Raw genomic sequence first — 21,371 nt, 5'->3', positions numbered from 1 at the left:
GGGCGCAGCATTTTTCAACCCGTCTGAAACAAATTATTGATTTAGCAAAAAGTGAGAACAAACCATAATAAATATTCCTTATCTCAATTCTTTGTTTTGTCTGGGTTCCGTCATGCTCCTAAATCTGCTTTTTCACTAAATATAACACAATTTTATAAACTACAAATTAAACTTATTCCTTTGGAAACCCACGAAAATACAACTGTCATTGATTTTTATCAACGCCTGCCAAGATTTTCACACGCACTAGATGTCGCCTTTTTGACATTCGATCAAAACGCACGACAAACGCTCGAAAATGGCAGGACAAGATCGATTTCGAGTAGATAACGCTTCGAATCGCACGACCGCGGGACTGCAGTCTAACAGGGTGAGATCGGCCTTAGATAACTCTATTATGTGACTGCCCAGCGGTGCTCAATGTGAGCGATATCCACCAAATCCCACCTATTTGATCCAAACTTGAGTTTCGCAAAGGCCGCCCAAACTTTTCCCAAAACCTGTCCGTTCGTGCTGGCGTTCAGTCGTTTCGTGCAAGAGTTGTCCCAGTTTTTTTTTCGTGAAAAGTTTTGTGAGAATATTGAGGAAACGGGAACCTGCCATGGCCTATTCCGACACGGACGAATCGTCCGTCGGAATTAGCTCCCGGTCGGGCAGCTGGCAGATCGATTCCGGCTCGTCGGATTACGAGGGGGGCGTAGCGCCCAAGGTTCCGGCTGTCGTTGGGGAGCGTAGGCGTAACCCCCGCCGGAGGGCAGCAAAGGAGGCCGGCAGCTTTCGTGCACCTTCCGAGCTGCGCTCGGATGATTCGCTGAAGGTTGGGAAGAAAAAGAAGAAGAAGGGCGTAGCGCCAGTTCCGAAGGTCATTCTGCCAGCCGTGGAGCGAAAGCGCAACACTCGCAAGAAGCCACAGGTTGCTGCGATTGAGCGATCTAGTGAGGTCAGTGGGGAGGAAGAGGAGGAGGAGGAGGGTGAAGATTCGGTTGCCCAGATGCGGGCCATGTTGCGACTTCCGACGGTGCTGATCCAGGTGCGCAAGTACGGTATGGATATCGTGGACATTTGCGACCAGATGGAAAACTTGTTGCTTGATGAGGGAAATAACGACGAGATGAGTCGGCTTAAGCAGAGACTCAACAAGTTGAGCGAGAAGGTAAGCCGGATTAGGACTGGGATTTTGGATTGTTTTTAGATATAGATTTGTTTTTATTCTTACAGTGCTACCAAAAGGTGCGAGCTGAGTTTGACTGCGAAAATTTTAAGGAACCCAAGCCGAGACTGTCCCGTCGAGACAAACACAAGCCAAAACCGGTCATCGAGTCGGACGATGACTCCCCGATGCGTCTCCGGCGTATGGCTCGATCCGACAGTGTTGATTACACGTCGCCGGACAGAACTGGCGATTCGACGCAGCAACAGCCGGACGACTCACACCATCCGGATGAATCTGCCAAAGACAGTGGCAATCCGTCCTCTGGTCAGGATGAATCGCCGACGAAGAATGACACGGACGTTGAACCCGAAGCCCCGTCTGTTGACGAGCCCGAAGACATGGAGCCGATTCGTGACTGCCCACCGGAAAACAGCTACGAAACTGGCATCATGGACATTACGGACGGCGATCCGGATTGCAATCTGTTCTTCGACACGGAGCTGATGGCCGAAGTTTGTCCACCGCCAACCGACAGTATGATCAACGAGACACCTTCAATAAATGATGACATTTTCCGCGGACTGCAAAATGATCACGACGCGTACACGACACCGATTCACCGGGAGATTGTACCGCCTGCGGAACCGGCTCGACCGGCGTCACCCAAAAAGCGGGTTACCCAGGAGTGCAACACCACGGACACGCCAACCACCAGCATCGGTTCGCGATCTTCGGTCGATTCTCATCGTAGACGGGTTCTCCCGGCGACCGAGACTCCGGTGGTTCAGCAATCGCTCGAGCGGTACTTTACCAAGAAACCTGTTGAGCCAGTTGAGCAACCTTCCTTGGCAGGCAACGTAGACGCGGATGATGAAGTCCTGTTTGTCAGTGCCACGGCAGGACGTCGTCAGAAAGCTGGTGACGTTCAGATCAAATCGGAACCAGAGCCAAAGCCGGACATCTTTGTAACTCCTGAATATGTACCCAAGCCGGTTACGGTTGTAAGTACACAATATCAACCCAAGTATGTCGCCACACCAACCGGCCAATATGAACCCGAGCCGGTCGTCCCAGAATATGTGCCCGAGCCGGTCGTTGTTGTAACGTCACGTGCACAGTATCGTCCCAAGTCGGTCGCCATTCCAACTCCCGAATATGAACCCGAACCTGGACCGTCAAAAGCTCCAGCGAAGCAGTGGATGGTGCAAAAACTGGAGGCCAAGGGACCCAAGTTTATCACCAACTCCGATCCCAACCCAAACCGCGAACCTACGGTTGAAGAGCTCCAGTACATCGTGCCACATCAGCCCAAGTTCAGCGTGCCGCCGGCGCCTACAGGAGAAAATCCCGACCTGGAGCTAATGAAGAACGAAATCGATTGTCGTACGCGCATCCCAGATCTCTCCTGGATCGCCCAGAAAGCCATCCGTGAGGAGAGTCAACGCGCCAAGCGGGTCGAGCGGAACAACGAAAAGCTGCAACAGCAGCTGCAGCATTACCAGACCACAATGCCGGAGAATCAGCTGATTCTGGATTACGACAACGACAGCAAGACCTTCATCCGGGTGCACCCGGAACTGGTGAAGACAATGAAACCCCACCAGCGCGAGGGCGTCAAGTTCATGTACGACTGCTGTTACGGCGGGGTTTCGGACGTCAAAAACTCCAACGGATCCGGCTGCATTCTGGCGCACTGCATGGGCCTCGGCAAGACGCTGCAGGTGATTGCCCTTATGAACACGGTCGTGTGCTACCCGAAGATGAAAACCAAGCGAATCATCGTGATCTGTCCGAAGAGCACCGTCATGAATTGGGCCCAGGAGATTCAGCACTGGCTGGGCGACATCCAGAGTGGGGTGAAGCTGAAGGTGTTCTACCTGCCGGATAGCTCGTGAGTATTGCGAATCTTTTTAGTCTATGGCTTGATAACCAGCAATACAGCCTTCAAGTCGCAACTATATTAAATTAATGATATCCAATTTCTCCTTCCAGCAACATCATAAAGAAGTTGGAGGTTCTCCGCGGCTTCCACTCCATATCTGGTCGCATGGCCAGCGTGCTGCTGATCGGCTATGAAGCGTTCCGTTCGTTGGTGTTCTACGACGCCAGCAACCGTAAGGGCGAGAAACATTCCGAGGGTGTACGCGCTGAGGTCCGGCGCGTCCTCATCAATCCGGGAGCCGATCTCGTGATTCTGGACGAGGGTCACATCATCAAGAACCGCAAGTCGCAGACGAACCTGTCGGTGGCGGAGATTGCCACCAAGCGTCGCATCATCCTGACGGGAACTCCCATCCAGAACAACCTGAACGAGTACTACTGCATGGTGAACTTCGTGAAGCCGGCCTACCTCGGAAGCGAGAAGGAGTTCAACGAACACTACGCGACTCCGATCAAGCAGGGACAACACGCGGACTCTGCCGTGGCGGACGTCAAATACATGAAGTATCGATCGTACGTTCTGCACAAAAACCTGGTCAACTTTGTCCAGCGCAAAGAGTTTGATGTGCTGCGCGGCTTTCTACCCGAGAAGTACGAGTACGTGTTGTACGTACCGCTCACCCCAGTTCAAGAAGATCTGTACGAGCAGTACCTGAAGCGGAATCCGCTGCGGCAGGAAACGGGAGGCGCACATTTGCTGGAGGATTACACCTTCATGCGCAAGATTTGGACGCACCCGATCGTGCTCGAGCGGGCTTGGGAAACGGCAATGAAGAAAAAGTACGGAGTTCAAGAGCGTCGCCGGGCAACTCGTCGAGCGCACGGCTTCGACAGCAGCTCGGATGATGACGATGACGACGACAAAGACCGAACTCGCGCCATCACAAACATCTGGTGGAAGCAGATCATCAGCGCCGACGATCTGGAATCGCTCTTCCCGAGCAACAAGATGATTCTGCTGTTTGAAATCCTGCGGCTGTGCCAGGAACGCGGCGAAAAGTGTCTGATCTTCTCCGGCTACGTAATGGTGCTGAACATGGTCGAGCACTTTATGAAGATGATCGACGAGCAGGGCACGAATCCGAAGGCGGCCCTGTACGGGTTCAACAAGTTCCGCGGCCCGTGGCGTCCGGGCATGGACTTTTACCGCATCGACGGCGGAACGTCCAAGTCAACGCGGCACGAAATGATCACCAAGTTCAACGATCCGAAGAACCTCGTGACGCGCGTCTTTCTCATTTCGACCAAGGCCGGCGGCCAGGGCATTAACCTGGTGGGAGCGAATCGGGTCATCATCCTGGATACTTCGTGGAACCCGGCCGTAGATCAGCAGGGCATCTTCCGAATCTACCGACTGGGACAGAAGAAACCGTGCTACATCTACCGACTGTTGGCGATGGTAAGTAAAAGAGGGAACCGTTTTCAAAATGTTTAACCTTTATTAGCTCAATCACTGCCCTTGGTCGAGTCGGCAATCGACTCGTCCAGATATTGCGTTATAAGTGGGTAAATTACATCGTACTGGGAAATGTTCTTCTGTCGGACGACCGCGCGGTACTTTTGCAGCGCCCCGGTTATCAACTCGAGCCGGTCCCGTTCGGCGGTGTGCGATTCGAGCCACTGCAGCAGCTTCTCGTTGGACCATCCGGCAGTGATGTGCGGGCTTGCCAAGTCCGACCCGGCAAAACCAAACAGTAGAAAGAGCACGATGTAGGGCGGAACGGCGCCGTCTTTCTCCTGTTTGACGAGGTCTTCCGGTGAGGCGTTGAGCAGCGTAGACATTGCCCGCAGCATGCGGAAGTTCTTGCCCAGCACGGTCAGGTCGGGAACGATGGGTTTCAGGGCTTGCTCCAGGTGATGGCAGTCGGACTTGAGTCGTAGCCGTCCGGCCATCGAGATGGGTCTGCACAGGGCGGCGTTTTGGACGAAGAGTTCGATGCAACGGCGGGCCAGGTTGAGGCCACACTCTTCTATGGTGGTCTTGTCGGAGAACGGAGCGATGTGTGAGTTCCACGAGCGGAGGAGGAAATCCTGCAGTTCTTGGACGTAGAACGACGGTCCGGCTGCGGTTATGGTGGCCGTGTTGAGTCCCGGTTCGCGATGCATCGACAGCAGGATTATGTTGACGGCCGAATGGATCGAACCGATCAACTGTTGCATGATGGTCAGCGTGATGGTTCGACCTTCGTTGAGGCTCTGTTTCAACTTGCTAGCGGACGGTGAAGCGGAGAACTTGGTTCCAAGATTACGAATCAACCGGCCGATGGCTTCCTGGTGGTAGAAGATGATGTTCGCAAGGGTGATGTTCTGCGACTGAGCCGCGTTCGGATTGTCCAACACCTGTTGCGTATCACCACCTAGCTTCACGTTCCGCTCGATACGATTCCAAAGATCTTTGTTTGAAACGCAGATAACGTCCGTCACCTGCCGCGTCAGCCGATCGTCCACAATGGCCGCATTCAGCTCAGTTGAAGCAACCCGGACGACGGCATCGATGACCTCCTGGTTGGGAAATTCAATGTCCACCAAAACCATCTTCAAATTGTTGGCGCACTTCTCCAAGTAACCCGCCTCCAGCGAAGCAAACACCTGCTCGTCAAACACAAACGGGCCGTGGTCCAGCTTTTTCTCCAGCCCACGGGCCACCGAAAGCAACTTGGGCAGTCCCTGCTGGAGTGCCTGATAGACGTGTGGAGTGTTGGATTGTGCGTTCGCAAAAGACGTCGTCAGCTGACGGGTCAAGTTGGTCCAAAAATTCGACCCGATAGTCTCGGCCATCCGTTTGCAATCGTCGGTTAGGGCCAGATCGCTGTACAGGAGACAACGCTGCAGGAAGATGATCTGCTGACAGTAGCTGTGAAATTCGTCCAGAAAGAGCCATTCCAGCGCTTGCCACAGCTTGGAGCGAAAGTTGGTCGAACTGGTCAGGACGGGCGCTTTGCCGGGTCCCCTGGTCTGTTCCGAGCGATCCTTCGTGCCGGAGGGGTCCGATTTGCGCAACTTACTAATGTCGGAGGTCGTGAAGCACTCCTTGATGGAATCTACGAGAAAAATAATAATAATCGAAATGAATGTCCGTTGATTGCAACCGAATTGCAAAACCCTCACCCTTGATGTAACGCTGGTACGTCTCCAGGATGTTCTCCAAGCACTTGCCCAGCGTTTTCATGTTCAGAAATATTCGCAAGCAATTCTTCGTCTCGTCCTCCTTTTCGCCCTGAATGCTCTGGAACAGATCCCGGTGGGCCGTCTGCACCAGCCGCGCTTTTACAGCCTTCACCGCCCCAATTTCCTCCCGCAAAAAGTCGATCCCCGTCAAATCCACATCGTCCATCAGACAGTCCAGCTCGTAAATCACACTCGCCTGATCCGCAAGTCCCGGCGCACCCTCCAGCCGTTGATAGACGTGCAAAAAGCGGCCACTCTGCCGCAGCAGGTGCGACAACTCGTGCAGCCTCGCCAGAATCTTCGTTTGCGTTTCCGTCTGCTCGTACGGCACGTTGACCATCTTCTTGAGCCGGTCCGCGCTGGCCTTCAACCGTTCAATGTGGCCCGACACGGAACCGACGGCGGCATTCAGCCGGCCGGCTTGATTCGCCTGGAACAGCAACGTGCCGTACTGGTCGCGAACCTGCGTCTGCAGCTGGGCGGACACCTTCTCCAGGCCCTCGGACAGTTTGCCGATCTGGTCCGTGATGGTCATTTTGGTGGCCAGTTTGGCCTTTTCCTCTTGCTTGTCCTGCAGGAATACGCTGAAGAATTCTGCGGCGGGAAAAACATTGAAAAAGGGGTTCTTTTTTTTGGTTGATTATATGCTCACCATCTTTTTCTATAGTTTCACAGGTTTTGAGGGTTTCGCTATCCATGGTCATTGCGGGTCTAATCGATGATTTAATTTTTTCGCTGATTAGCGCACACGTCGCAAATTTAATTCCAGTTGACCAATTTCAAAACAAACATTATCGAAAATGACAACAAAGACTGACAGCTACACGGCTGTTTGGAATTGACAAACTTTTGTTACTGTTCAAAGCAGTTTACTTTGGGGGGCAGGATGGTATTCAACACAAATAAATTAGAAGGTGCTCCCTATTTTTTTATTTCCCTAATTTTCTTCTTCTGCAGCACACCATGGAGGAGAAGGTGTACTCGCGGGCCGTTACGAAACAAGCGATGAGTCACCGGGTGGCGGACAAGAAGCAGGTCGACCGCAACTACAGCATGGCCGACCTTGAGGAGTTGTACCATTTTGAGCGCGTCGACATGGCGGCCCGGCCGAACGCCGCCCCCGCCGAGGACGAGCTGCTGTCCAATTTGCTGTGGAGCAAGCACAAGCTCATCTTCAGATACCACACGCACGAGACGATGCTGGACAACAAAACGGAACAGGATCTGACCGAGGCGGAAAAGAAGGTCGCCTGGGCCCAGTTCAAGTCGAAGCATCACACGACGGATGGCGTCGCGGGACTTGGGCTGGGCATTCTGGGTGGTGGACTGGGTCCAACCGACTCGCAGCTGTCCGACCCGGACTTGGACTCGCAGGTGTTGACCGAGCTGGACCTGGCATGCGCTCCAAACTACGACGACAACGACGTCAAGCCGGAACAGCAGGCACCGCTACCGCCGTTGGCTCTGCCGGTGAGACAAATGGCTCCGCCGACGCCAAACAACAAAGCGACCATTTTTGGCGATGATCCTTACAACACGAGCTACGGCGGTGGGTTGAGCATCATCGAGGAGCAGAGGCAACGGTTGAGTTTGAAGCCCGAACTGGGGGTGAAGCGCACGGCCTCTCAAGTTACGGTCAGTGCCGCCGAGGTGGAACTGTTGCGCGAGCTTGAAGAATGCGCTGTCCCGCAAAAAGTTAAGGGAGAGGATGATCATTACGAGCCACCAGCCAAAAAGAAGGTTGCCGCGCGGGATGTACCAGTGATGGACACGATCGACCTGTTGAACTTGTCCTACGGTGAGAAATGTGGGGAATTGTATTGCGTTTGTGATATCAACTTCTTTGTTCTGCTTTCAGAGGGCGACTCGGAGGAACCGCTTGAGGAGAGTCGCGAAGAGCAGTCGACAGAGCTGGAGGTGTCGATTCCACCGTCGGTTCCAGTTTTGAAGAGTGACAGCGGTTTGTCCATGATCGAGTATGATCCGGTGGGAAGCACGCAGGAGTTGGCGAGCTACGCTGAAACCACCACGACCACAATGAACTCCACCTCGGGCACGGCCGACCAGATCGTTCCACCGCCGCCGGTCAGCTACGAAAAGTTCAAGGCCAGCCTGGTCGAGGATCCGTCCGTGACGACGAGCACAACGACGGCGTCACCATCCGCGGTCGTCGTGGTGGCCACTTGCAGTTCTCCCGCGGCCGTGCCCGCTCCCCGCGTGATTATGACGCGCAGTATGAAACGAGCGGCCGTGCCGTTGAAAGCGGGAGATGTTCCCGCGATCAAGGCTGCGAAGAAGGTGGGTGTCGCAAGGTTGTTCAGGGCCGCGCGCGCAGAACTGACTCCGCTTCCATTTCTCTTCCCTTTTGCAGATCAAATAATGAAAAAGCTCTCTCTCTCTCTTTCTGCTCTTGTCGAATAGTTGTTTATTTATTGCTCTTTTTTGTAAATAGTTGTTCGCTTAGAATTAGTTTTTCTTTTGTTTTCTCGGAAGTTGTGCAGATTAACGGCGTCTGCTTACTCTCTCTGCAGATTCGTGGCATCGACGATGGTGGAAGCGTGTCGAGTGTCAGGTAAAACTGCTCGTCTAACGATATCCGAAAAACATCAAACTAACAACCTGGCGATTACTTTTCAGCTGTGAAGAAAATCGATGTCGAGCGCTGGTTCCCTTCACCGGTCCTCGCTTCGCGATGAATCCCGCGTTGAAGGCCTTGCTGGCGTGTGCCCTTACCCGTGCTGACCTAGACAATCCGTGCCGAGCGCTGGTTCCGTACGTACCGAGGGTGTCCCTGTTGGAGGTCATCCTCGCCGCTGCCGTCTCGGAGCAACTTTCCTCCACGGAAAGCGATTCCGAAGACGATAGTAGCAGCAGCAGCGAAACTGCGAGCACCTCGGACTCGTACCCGATGGGACTGCTAACTCAGACGTCGACGCTGTCCTGGACGGCGGCCGACCTGGCCTCGCTGGATGAGCACATTAGCGAGTACTACTCGGCGCTGTCGGATCTGGAAGACGAAATGGACTTTACCCAGCACACGCTGACCGATTCCCAGCGCGCGGCCGACCAGCAGGCTCGCGACGAAAAAGAGCACGCCGAACTGATGGAGAGTTTGCACGAGACGCGACAGGTCGTGACCGTGGACATTCTGCAAGAGCGCTGCCGTGCCGTTGTTCCGTACAATCCACCGGTTTCGCTGTGGACAGCCGAAGAGGGACAGGAGGAACACGAACCGAAAGCCGTCGTGTTTCACGCCAGCTTGACCGAAGCGCTGACCAACAGCAACAGCTGCGCTCGCGGCTTGAAGCGAAAGCGCGAGAAGGAGCTTCCAGTTTCTGTAGATAATGTTGTTTGGAAGAAGCCTCGAACGAGCAAGGTCTATCGCGCCAAACGGCGATCCATCGCCGCAGCGGTCATCCCGATTCCGACCGCAATCGAATTTCCTGTCGCAGAACCTGAACCTGTAACTGCCAACACAACGCTTTCCTGGGGAGACGAGGAGGTGGACTTTGTGGATTGGAACATCTCCTGCGGAGAAATCGAAGAACGTGAAAAAGAGCGTCGACTGGCGGAGCCAGCAGAACCTTCCGCGCTCCTTCCGTACCAACCTGCGCCATCGAAGAAGGTGCAGCAGCCACGCCTGGTCGTCATGTACGGTCCAATCCGATCGTTTTGGGATCCAAAACTGCTCTCGAGCCCGCTGCTCCCGCTCGTGAACGAACGCAAGGGTCAAATCTTGAAGGCTCAACACAACAAGCTGTTCCGATTCACCCCCTACGACAAGCGCGATCGCAAGTGGCGCAAAGTCGAGCAGGTCGTCACCGTCGAGGAAGAAAACACCTGCCGCTCGGTGGTGCTCTACACTGGAAGCTGCCCTCAATTGCCGCAAGAAGTTACGGTTCGCTACCTGCTGCACCCGCTTCTTGTGGGCTATCTGTCCTTTTGCCGTTACGCGACGCAGCATTCGACGATGCGTGAGACGATCAACCGAGGAACGAAGCGAAAGGTCGACTGGCAGAGTGGAGGCGGCAGCAGCATGAAACGGTCACGCGCGGTCAACAGTGCGCCGTAATTTTCGCACATCGAATGCGAAACTGGATTTCGTTTCCGAGACTTGAGAAAGAAAAACTTGTTTTGTTTTTGTTTAGTGCTTAGTGCATTAATATTTTTTTTCGTTTTTATTATTAACCTCTTGATGTAACGTGGTAACAGTAATACTAACATCTACCATCTTGATTTATCTCATCACTAAATGCTATTCTTTGTTTTATACTGTTCGACAAGTAGTTGAAGAAAATGTAGCGTGTGTTTGTTAAATAAAAGCCGTTTTTTTCTCGAGCGACACAAATAGAGAGTTCTTAGTACGGTTCCTCCAGCTTGGAGCCGATTCCCTGGCCAAACATGGTGGCGCCCTGTTCGTTCTCATCGAATCCGGGCAGGGCCTTGCAGCGTTCCAGCCAGGCACTCACGTTGGCCAAACCGCTCACGTCGGCGCCCAATTTCTGCAAGAAGAAAAAGGTAATTTAAATTTCCACTCATGCAAACCTCCAACTGAAATTCTCTCTCTCACCTCCAGTGACGACACGCTCGCCAGCAGGCACAAATCGGCCACGGTGCAGTCCTCCCCGGTGACCCAGTCCTGTCCCTCCAGGAATCCGTTCAGCGTGGACAGCGCCTCCCCAATGGCGTCCTTGCGCTCCTGCGGAATGCTCTTGGCACCGGCGCGCATAACTGGGCCGATGGCGGCGAATGCCCGCGCAAACAGCACCGTCGAGTCAAAGTACAGCATCCGGTTGATGAGGCCACGCTTGCGGGGATCGCTCGGGTACAGCGCGCTGTCCGGCCGGTGCTGCTCGACGAGGTAGGTCGCGATCGCCTTCGACTCCCACAGGACGTAATCGTCGTCGACGAGCGTCGGCACGGTGTGCTGCGGGTTGATCTTGAGAAAGTCCTCGGTCATGTGCTCGCCGGCCATCAGGTTCAGGATCTTAACCTAAGGAAAAAAGAACAAAGCAAAACGAAACATTACGGTTACCTTCGGCATGTGCAGGTCAATCGTTTTTATCGACTCGCGCCTCCCTTCCCTCGAGAGGGTGAAATAATTACGGAAAATCAATAACTGGTGGCCACCGCCCGAAGGAATCGGACTCTCACGGGGCTGAATAATTGATTGCGTGATGGGTCAATTTTTCCACGCGGCATAACTTTGGAAGGACACGTCGGAAGGAGTGGGGGAGTTGAGTCCAGTTTAGACCACCCTTTTTGTCGCAATGTACGGGACAGCTGTTTCTGGTTCTCATTAGAATGTGTTAGGTACGTTGCGAGGTGTAAGAGTTGAAGGCGACAAGCCGCCACTTAGATATCAATTTGATACATCTTGGTGGTGCGCGCTCCCGGCACGCAACCATACTTAATGTTTACTTTTTTTTATTCGGTTAGATTTGGTTTAATGGTGATGAATGGTGGGACGGGTGTGCGCATTTTGGTTGGCTGTTAAACCTTTTTTAACTGCGGTACTGGGGTCAAACAATTGAAGTCCTTGAATCGCACCTTAATGTTTTTTTTTGTCAGATTGTTTTAGTCTTTTGTTACCGATTTGAATTAACTGATCGCCTTTGTTTTAGGTTGTGGAGAACGCAGGGTAAAGCAGATTTTTTTGGTCAAATTTTCAGATTTTATCTATTGTGTGGTTTGAAATATTGCAATGGCAGGGCGTTGCAAATTTGTTTTCTTCAAAAAGTCAGGAAAATTTGGCAGACCAATGCATGAAAAATATTTGTTAAAAAAAGTGCTACTGAAGAAAACGCGATTAAAATGTTTGATCAATTTCACGTGATTCTTTGCTGGAAACGCAGTCGATTTAGCGGTCGGTCTCCACCATGCAAGTATCGGACTAACATTCCCATCCACTTCCCAGTGTCTTACCACTGGTTGTGGCCGGCGTCGGTATTGATCAGCGTGATATGGACCTTTTAGTGTTGTGAAGTGGAAGCGATTGGTTGCTACTTTTCATCTGTGTTTTAGCATAAAAAGTAGCCGTGTTAATACTTCAAGAATAACCATCATGGCGAAGAACTTTTTTTTGTTAATCATCCCGGTACGAGAATCGTACTCACGACCTCTGGATTGGCAATCCAGCACGCCGCTAGTCGAAACCCATCCCCTACCGCTCAGTATAGGGGGATGGCGTCGCTATTTTTAGACCATGTTTTCCACTTTTTCTCATCGAAACCGACTACTTTATCGACTTCATTTTGCTGGGCGAGATAGGACGCCGTCTATTTTTAGACGATGACTCAGCTCTTTTCCACTCTTGCACTTCAAAAAACCAGATGGCAGCACGATGTAACGCCACGTCCCTATTCCCAGTGAGTAGAATTACTCTTTTAAGGGTTCTGACTTTGCCGAGCCAGACAGGAATCGAACCCGTCACCATCCGCTTACTAATCTAATCTCTAATCTAATCAGACCCTAGCGCAGCCAATCTTTCGAAGGGATCCTGGAGAGTGCCTTAGGTTAGATGACGCCTAGCACTCTTCTTGTCATTTATTAACATTTGTAGTGCGCCATTGCATTGGAATGCATTGAAACATCACAAGCGTTAAAGCGGCCAAGCCTACTGCGTAAAGCCGTATCGCAGAGATGACTCGTAATTGGGTTGAGTTTGAGCACTGAGTGTTCGAACAACAACACAATTCTGAATCGACAGGGGAGGAAGAAGCGTGGGGACACACCACCATACACTCCGAGATTTTTGGTTGTATTCGTTGGGAGCACCATGCTAAGAAGGTTTGGTACTCCGGGACCCTCTGGGATGGGATATTGTATTTGCACGAATGCCCTGGACACTATTTGCCGTGGTTATAGCGCCACAACTCGCTCTCTGTAACAGTATTCCTAATTCCAGTCTTCGCTCACCAAGTCGTCATGGCCTAGTGGTTAGCATTTTTTGCTTACCAATCCAAATGACGGAGGATCGAACCCCGCCTCGAGCGACTTTGATTTTTCGTTCATATTCACCATTTCAAATTTATGTGTTCTTAACTTTCTCGTTGGGAGCAGATGGGAATCGAACCCAGAACCATTCGCGCTTACAAAGCGAACGCCGTAACCAGTCAGCCACGGCCGCTCCTACGAACCCGTCACCATCCGTTTACAAAGCGAAACATGTAACCTCACGGCCACAGTAGCTCGGCTTTAGATACTTGAAGATGGAGATGGAAAAGGGTGTGTAGCCCAAAGACGAAGTTTTTCGTCAAAAAACTTTCGAAAGCACACGATTGAGTTTTACTCAGCCCGGGAGCATGTTGACAGCTCCCATACAAACTGAGCGTACCCCGTTTTGTGGGCCCAGTGGGCCTAAGATGGCGGCCTTCGATATTATCTAGCCAAACTTTTGAAAACGGCGAATAGTTTAAATAAAAATAGTTTTTGCTTTGTTTTGGTTTAAAATGACAAAATAAACATTCTGGAATAATTTTCTTGAAAAACTTGTTTAGAGATACGCCACGTTCAAATATTAGTCTAGAACAGTTGAAGTGAGCGTGCCGCAAAAGCCGTTACGAAAAAAAAGTTTCCTATGCAAATTTTGAGTTGCGCTTTTGATGGACGGACTCCGACGAGGCCCACTTGCCATCTGTCAGTGAATACGCGCAACTCACGAAAACTGTCATCTTAGGGTCCGGTTGGTTTTACTAGCCTTAATCGAGGCTGCGGATAACCGAGTATGGACTGCATACGTGATAAAGATGTAAAGATTAAGAGTGATGGAAACAACAAAGAGGGTAAAAACATCAACAATTTTACAATGTGTAAAAAAACACGTGTAAAATTAAAAAAAGTGTTCTAAGCAAAAAAAAACTTTTTGATAAAAAGTACTTTTTTTCAGAATTTTTTGATACTCAAAATTCTGAAAAAATAGTAATTTTTATCAGAAAGTTTTTTTTCGCTTTATATCCTTTCATGGTTTTGGGCTAGGTATCCTCGATAAACATCTTTTAGTGAAAAACTGTGAAATTTAAGTTGCCTTACCGTCTTACTCGTACCAAGATATCAAAAATGTTTCACGAAAATTAACTCTAACCAACAAAATTGATTACTGGGGAGGAAGGGAAAGCATGAAGTTTTAAGTCCCCAGAAACAAGTACACTTTGATTTTTTCAAAAAATATTTAGACAGAGCGGAATGGTTTTCTCCAAAGTTTGTATGGAGAATTGGGGCGGTTCGTCGCTGTTGCATGCAAGCAAAAATTGCATGCAATATGTAGGAGTAGCGAACAGCACTAATTTGAATGGGTGTTATGTGTGAGATAACGAAAAATTTACAGCAAAGAATTGAAAAATTTCTCGAAAAAATTAAAAACAAAAATCTAATGGTAAAGCTAAAAGAATAAGCTAAAAACAGGGTGGCCACTCAAGTCGGGAAATCGGGAAAGTCGGGAAAAAGTCGGGAATTCGCCAAAATCCGCTAAAAATCGGGGAAAAATCGGAAATTTTTGATTTTTTGTCAGAAAGTCGGGAAAAGTCTTTAACATACCTGCTTGATTTTTTATTTCTAATTCTTGAATAATTTTGTAACATTTTGAAAAATTTTCAAATTAAATTCACTGAATTCTTCTTTAGTAACTTACGTTAAATTAAAAGTTTCTTTCACTATTTCAATCTATTTGAAAATTAAAAGATTTTTTAAGAAATTAAAAATACTAATAAATACTGGATGTATTTGACGCAGAATTTTATATTTTTTTATGATTCAAAAGTTTTTTATTTATTTATTTATTTTTGTTGATCAAACAGTAACTCTTGTTCTTACTCTAGCTTAAAACAACAACGAAGTTAATGAAAAAATAATATAAAAGTTGAGCGTGAATTGCGAATTTTGTAACATTTTGAACAATTTTCAAATTAAATTCACTGATCTTCTTTAGTAACTTACGTTAAATTAAAAGTTTCTTTCACTATTTCAATCTATTTGAAAATTAAAAGATTTTTTAAGAAATTAAAAATACTAATAAACACTGGATGTATTTGACACAGAATTTTTTTATTTTTTTTTATGAATCAAAAGTTTTTTATTTATTTATTTATTTTTGTTGATCAAAAAGTAACTCTTGTTCTTACTCTAACTTAAAACAACAACGAAGTTAATGAAAAAATAATATAAAAATTGAGCCTAATTTTAACGATTTTGGCTAGCGCAAACGTATGATTCTGTTGCATTTTATCACAGCGGTTATCAAGTTTTTTCGACCAATACCTCCCTTGATAATTTTCAAGACCTTTATCCCCCCTCCTCCCCCTTTCAATTATAAAAAAAATCATAATTTTGGCTTTAATTTATGTAGAAAGATAAAAATTTCCATTACAAAATATTTTTTCTCTCTTGCAATAATAAAACAAATTCTTAGCTATTTGTTTTAATATTTTTTCATAACCTGCTCATGTTAAATGGAATGCAAATGTCTAAAAAAAATAAGCCAAACAGCCAAAAAAAATAAAGAAAAATATTTAACAAAAAAAAACCATTAATAACAGCTCATAACCGAAAAAAAATGGTTTAAGTTATTGCAAATATGTTAAAAGATTTTTTTCTCTCAAACATGTGACATAAAAATGTGGTAAAACATAAAATCTTATCAAACTGTTTTTTTTTTTTTCATTGAAAAACAAATGAAGCAGTTAAATACTGACAACTAGATAAAGCAACATTTATTAAAAAAAATCAAAAACAAAATTTCAAAATACAAAATACTTAGTAAAAACATTTCGAAATTTTCGAAATTTATTTGAAAGAATATTAACAGCAGTAACATTTTAAAATTAAGAATAAAATTTAAAATTTGGTAATCTTTTATTTTTTGTCATTTCCAGTTGAAACGAAGTATCAAAAACTATACTTTTACTAATATTAAAATTAAACATTCAAATTACAAATATTATTAAGCTGTCGGTTATTTTTCAAAGACTATTTGCTTAAGTTTCTAATTGGATTCAAAATAATGAATGCTTCAATTTTTAATGGAATTTTTTTAGGGATTTTTCATTAAATATCTGTTTTTATGAAAATTGTCAATAGTTTTATTTTCTTTGAATTCATTTAGATTTTTTTGATGGTTTATATTGATTTTTTTAAATGGGTTTTTAAACTTTTTAGTTTAAAATCATTCTTTCGATAAGAAATGCCTATTATTTAAGATTCTGGAAAAGTCGGGAAATAGTCGGGAATTTCAAAATGGTTTTTATTTCTTTTTCTTGCTTTAAACATCAAATTCGAGTTCTGCGACCCCATTTTAGACAAATTTTAATAGTTGATTGCCTCTTAGATAATTGAATGCCTTTTTTCATTATTTCGTTGCGGCCATATTGGCCGCCATCTTGAATCAAAAAAATCTGAATCACTTTAGCGTAGTTTAGGGGTCATACTTAAGCTCGACAATCAAAAATTAGACAACCAAAAAAAATCATGATTCGATAATCCGAAGTTCCGATTATCCGAATTGAAATTTTTCCGAGACCTTCGGATCGAGTCTGGACTGTATCTAATAATCACACAATAAATATACATTAAATTATTTAAAAAGTGTTACAAAAACACTAAAACACAAAAGACTTCCAGAACATTAAAAGAAAACATAAAAATACGTCAGTTGTTTTAACCCCATTTTTTGCGAGTAGATGGTATCAAGAAAAAAGATTTAAAAAATCATTCAATTTTGAATGAATCTTCAGCAGAATTTGAGCCGATGCTTGCCGTATAAACAAAAAGCATTATTTGGGAAAGAAAAACTGATCATATTTTTGTAAAAAATCAAAATTGCTCCTGGTTTTTTTTGCCCTCCAAACTTCAAACTCTAAAAGCAACGCAAAAAAATTGCGAAGATATATTTACATTTATTGTTAAACTAATCAGCTTTCACTGGCTTGCTACTTTCTAAAACCATTCAAAAAATTTAAAAAATCTAAATTTCTTGTGTCCCAAGTAAACGTGGGCATTATAAAATAACTTTTTCAAAATAGTCATATAATTACAAGGTTTCCATCGATTCGCCTGAGCAAACAAAGATCAATTTACAAGCCCTGCGTGCGCCCATCCCAAAAACCGCGAAACCAATCAAATCTCCACCAAATCACCCTTCTTGTTATTCTTCACCGTTTATAATGATGATCCCTCGAAAAATGATCCAGCAAACTTGCCGATTCATCGTGACTTGGCACAATTTCGAGACTTCCTCTTTGGAGTGGGGTTTTTTTTTGCACATTTCATTAACACTTGGCGGTCGCATACTTTTCGCATACCTCAACATCCAGTCCGAGATTGCGGGCCACCAGCAGGGCCGACCGGGACGGCGGGGACATTGGGAAGTGGTACAACACAATTGGGGCCATTCTGAACTTTTCGTTAAGCTTCACTTGGTTATCACAAAACTATTCGATTCGGGAAGCGATCACACACAAACCACACTTGTTGTTCACCGGTCAATCGACTAACTCGCACTAGAGCCCGACCGGTGCTGGGCCAACAGTTTTATAGTTGGCCTTCGTCGAAAAGCAAGGTGAGAAGAGATCATTTAGTTTTGGAAACGCCACTGCTAGGCGACCACGCCGCCACGGTAGTTTCACGATGACGTCACTTTACTGAAATGAACACACACTTGGCTTTGGGTTTGGTGCGTCTAATGATGAGAAGAGCAACACGTGGCGATAGAGGTGGAAGGTGGCGATGTCTCTCTCCTCGAAGGGAAGAGATTTGAAGACTCATGCTGACACTGACCGAATAGACTACGAACCCGGCTTTGTTGTTTGCGGTGTTTTTGCTTTTGTCATATCAGTGGGAAATGGTAAATATCGAAACGAATGATCCTTATACTGCTTTTGGTGAGCAGTGAGAGCTCTGAAGCAAGAATTAAAGATAACTATGTGGTTCAGAAGAGACAGATTAGACAAATTGAAACATTATTATTATTCGTGAAATGGAAATGATGGGGTTAGTTCTTATATTACTGCCAGAGATTTCTGGGATTTCAGATCCTCGCCCCTCTCCTCTGTCAAGCATATTTCTTTTAACTTCAACATGGGCTGTCACAAAAACCCAGCGTTGATTCATGCTTAGAAATGCTCAAAGATTTTTTAAATTTTTTATTTCTTTTAAATTTTTAAAATATTTTCAATTTAGGAATTTTAATATTATTTACTTTAATTTGTTATTAAGATTTCTTTTTTTTTTCATTTTATATATCTTTAACTTTTGTTTTGATTTTTAAATTCTTCAAATTTTAAAATTTTTGGAGCCTTTTTTTATTTTTTTTTCAATTTTTCAAGAACTTATATTTTTTTGAATTGTTTAAAAAACATTTTTAATTCTTTTTAAATATTTTTACTATTTTATTCTTCTATAAAGCGTGTTCTAGCGTGCTGCTCGTACTGACTCAGAGCAAGGGTGAGATGTAGGTGTAAGGGCAGTGCGTGTTCGTCGGGAACCTAGTGCATAAGATCGGTCAAGGCCCGTTCTTACACTGAAAATTGCGAATTGCGAATTTTATTCTTCTATAAATTTCTTTTTCTTTCATTTTTTTTTTGTATTTTTTTTAGATATTTTTATATTTGTTCAAGCTTTTTAAATTTGTTCCGTGCTTGTTCACCGTGCTGAATACCGGGTAGCAAAGTAAAATCCAGAAGAACTGAGAGCAAATTTGCTACCGCGGGGTTTGGCTTGCCGTCGGGTGCACATTTGATTTGCTTCGATGTTTGCCCCCAGCGCAGGAGATGCACTAAAGCAGCGATTCTCAACCTTTTTCTAGGATGGTAGGAGTTTGGGGTAATATGGACAGGGGGGGTAATTTGGACACCCCTTTAAAAATCACATTTTCTTCGGATATAAAGTGAAAACGGCAATTTAAGTGATAAGGCTAGTACTAGTAATGGCCTAGGAGTATGGACAAACCAAAAAAGTTGGAATAGGTTAAGTAGTTTTGGTGTAATATGTAAAAGTTTTCAAAGGCCGGTTGGCAGTGCCTTAAATTCTAATATTTGAAGGTTAGGAAATAAGGTTTAGCAGGGGTTATATGGCAAAAAAGTGGACATTTTATGTTTAAGGGGGTTGCTTGGACGATGCCTGAGATATGTACGTATAAAAATTGTGCATTTTATCCAGTTTTATCATCAAAAATTGCAATTTATGATAGAACATGCTATGGGGGTAATTTGGACATGGCTTGTGGGGTAATTTGGACATACCTGAAAGTCTACCTGTCAGGCAACAAAAAAGTAACTTTCATGGTTGGATGAGTTTTTAAAGCGATTTAGATAAATTTAGAGGGATTTAATATGTCAAAACAATCAAAACGGAATGTGAGCAGTGAGAACTTTCACAGAACCCCTATTCTTTAATTTAGATAAATTTATTCCAATATTCGAATTGATGAAAATCTGATTACTGCACATTTGGCGTTCAACAAGACTCTAATGTTAATTGCTATTAATAAATTTCGTTGACATTTCTAATTTCTATGCTGGTTTACAATAATATTTAAATTTGAAGGGCTACAGAATGTAAAATTTAAAAAAATGTTTTTTCAGGCTAATAAATTCTATATAAAGATTGATTTATATAAACATAAACGATACCTTAATCACTAAAAACTATACTTGTGCCTAATCCAGAATCAATGTTTAAATCATTTCAGTATTAATGATTAAATTATGTATACTACACTGAACTATTTGTTATCTTCCTATTGAATTATAGTTCTATCACAAAATCATTATTTAAACCTTTGATGAAATATTGTGAGCAAAACAACACTTCAAAATATAAAGCAATTACAAAACCAGGTTGAAGGATAAAAAACATGCTCAAAAAATCTAATGTTAAACTTATTCTTCAACATGTGTCCAAATTACTCCTCAAAAGGTGTTCATATTACCCCACAAGGTATGTCCATATTACCCCACAAGGCATGTCCAAATTACCCCACAAGGCATGTCCAAATTACCCCATAGGGGTGTTCATATTACCCCCACACAAAAATGTGGGGGTAATTTGATCACCTTTTAATTTTTGCGATAAAAATGGGTTTTTCATCAAAATTTATCGAAATAAATGACATTTTTCCATCAAATATGGTCTCTATTATCCTCTGGTGTCATCCACATTCCTTTAAAATATCCATACAGCCCGTGACAGAGCAATTTCCTTAGGGTGTCCAAATTACCCCACACTCCCCTACCCCCTACCGTGTAAATCAAGTAGGCCCGGTACCCCCGTTGAGAATCGCTGCACTAAAGGAAGTATTACGCTACGACAAACAAACGAACAAACTTTTTTGATAGTTTAGCAGATTGCCTGCTCGGTTTGTTTGCCTGCATTTGATTTACAGAAAGGTCAGCCTGCATACAATTGGCTTTGTTGGAAGTTTTTCGCAAACAATTTTGCGAGTTTGGCAAACTGTCAAACACAAAACAAGTGCGAGTTTATTTGCCATAGTCTAATACCTCCTTTATGGAGTTTATCGTGGTGATTATTGCATTCGATCGTAATTTCTCGACTCACGATCGAGATTTCTCGAGCGTAACATTACGATCGTAATTTGTCGATTTCAAATTTTTTAAAAATTCCATAATTTTTTTTAAATCCTAAAATTTTTTAAGATTTCAAAAGATTAAAAATTTAAATTAAAAAAAATAAAATAAAGATGGTATAGGACCAATAATTCCACCCTCAACCCCTCTTATGGTTATATTGCAGCTCGCTTATCCGATGTTTCGATTATCCGAAGTTCGATTATCCAAAAGTTTGTATGGGACTTCGGATAATCGAATCACGAACAAAAACATTTTTTTTTTGTTTTTTTTTTCTTTTTCTTGTTTTAAACATCAAATTTGAGTTTTGTATTCTGCGACCCCATTTTAATCAAATTTGAATAGTTGATTGCCTATTAAATAATAAAATATATTTTTTTATATTTATAAATATTTTGGCCGGGACCCGTGGTTTAGGGGTAAGCGTGATTACCTCTCACCCAATCGGCCTGGGTTCGATCCCAGAAGGTCCCGGTGGCATTTTTCGAGACGAGATTTGTCTGATCACGCCTTCCGTCGGACAGGAAGTAAAT

The 21,371-nt window shown here is 45.2% G+C and overlaps 3 protein-coding genes across 3 annotated transcripts; 1 reads left to right on the top strand and 2 right to left on the bottom strand.

Annotated features, from left to right (window-relative positions):
- The first annotated feature begins 488 nt into the window (after window positions 1-488).
- Window positions 489-10,600, top strand: LOC6053855. Its single transcript, XM_038251069.1, has 7 exons — window positions 489-1,153; window positions 1,219-3,044; window positions 3,146-4,493; window positions 7,220-8,060; window positions 8,121-8,574; window positions 8,634-8,834; window positions 8,900-10,600. The coding sequence occupies exons 1-7, from the start codon at window positions 602-604 to the stop codon at window positions 10,332-10,334; spliced, it is 6,657 nt and encodes a 2,218-aa protein (XP_038106997.1). The 5' UTR covers window positions 489-601; the 3' UTR covers window positions 10,335-10,600.
- LOC6048078 (conserved oligomeric Golgi complex subunit 5) lies at window positions 4,515-7,072 on the bottom strand. Its single transcript, XM_001865013.2, has 3 exons — window positions 6,915-7,072; window positions 6,203-6,856; window positions 4,515-6,135 (listed from the first exon to the last, which is right to left on the bottom strand). Exons 1-3 carry the CDS (start codon window positions 6,964-6,966, stop codon window positions 4,541-4,543), a joined length of 2,301 nt encoding a protein of 766 aa, XP_001865048.2. The 5' UTR covers window positions 6,967-7,072; the 3' UTR covers window positions 4,515-4,540.
- LOC6048076 (glutathione S-transferase 1-1) lies at window positions 10,428-17,777 on the bottom strand. Its single transcript, XM_001865011.2, has 3 exons — window positions 17,557-17,777; window positions 10,833-11,255; window positions 10,428-10,764 (listed from the first exon to the last, which is right to left on the bottom strand). The coding sequence occupies exons 1-3, from the start codon at window positions 17,644-17,646 to the stop codon at window positions 10,621-10,623; spliced, it is 657 nt and encodes a 218-aa protein (XP_001865046.2). The 5' UTR covers window positions 17,647-17,777; the 3' UTR covers window positions 10,428-10,620.
- Between the last annotated feature and the right edge of the window lie 3,594 nt (window positions 17,778-21,371).

This window comes from Culex quinquefasciatus, chromosome 2, assembly GCF_015732765.1.
Source record: "Culex quinquefasciatus strain JHB chromosome 2, VPISU_Cqui_1.0_pri_paternal, whole genome shotgun sequence".
NCBI lineage: Eukaryota > Metazoa > Arthropoda > Insecta > Diptera > Culicidae > Culex > Culex quinquefasciatus.
The sequence above is the reverse complement of the archived record's forward strand: the minus strand, read 5'-3'. Positions and strand labels throughout refer to the sequence as shown.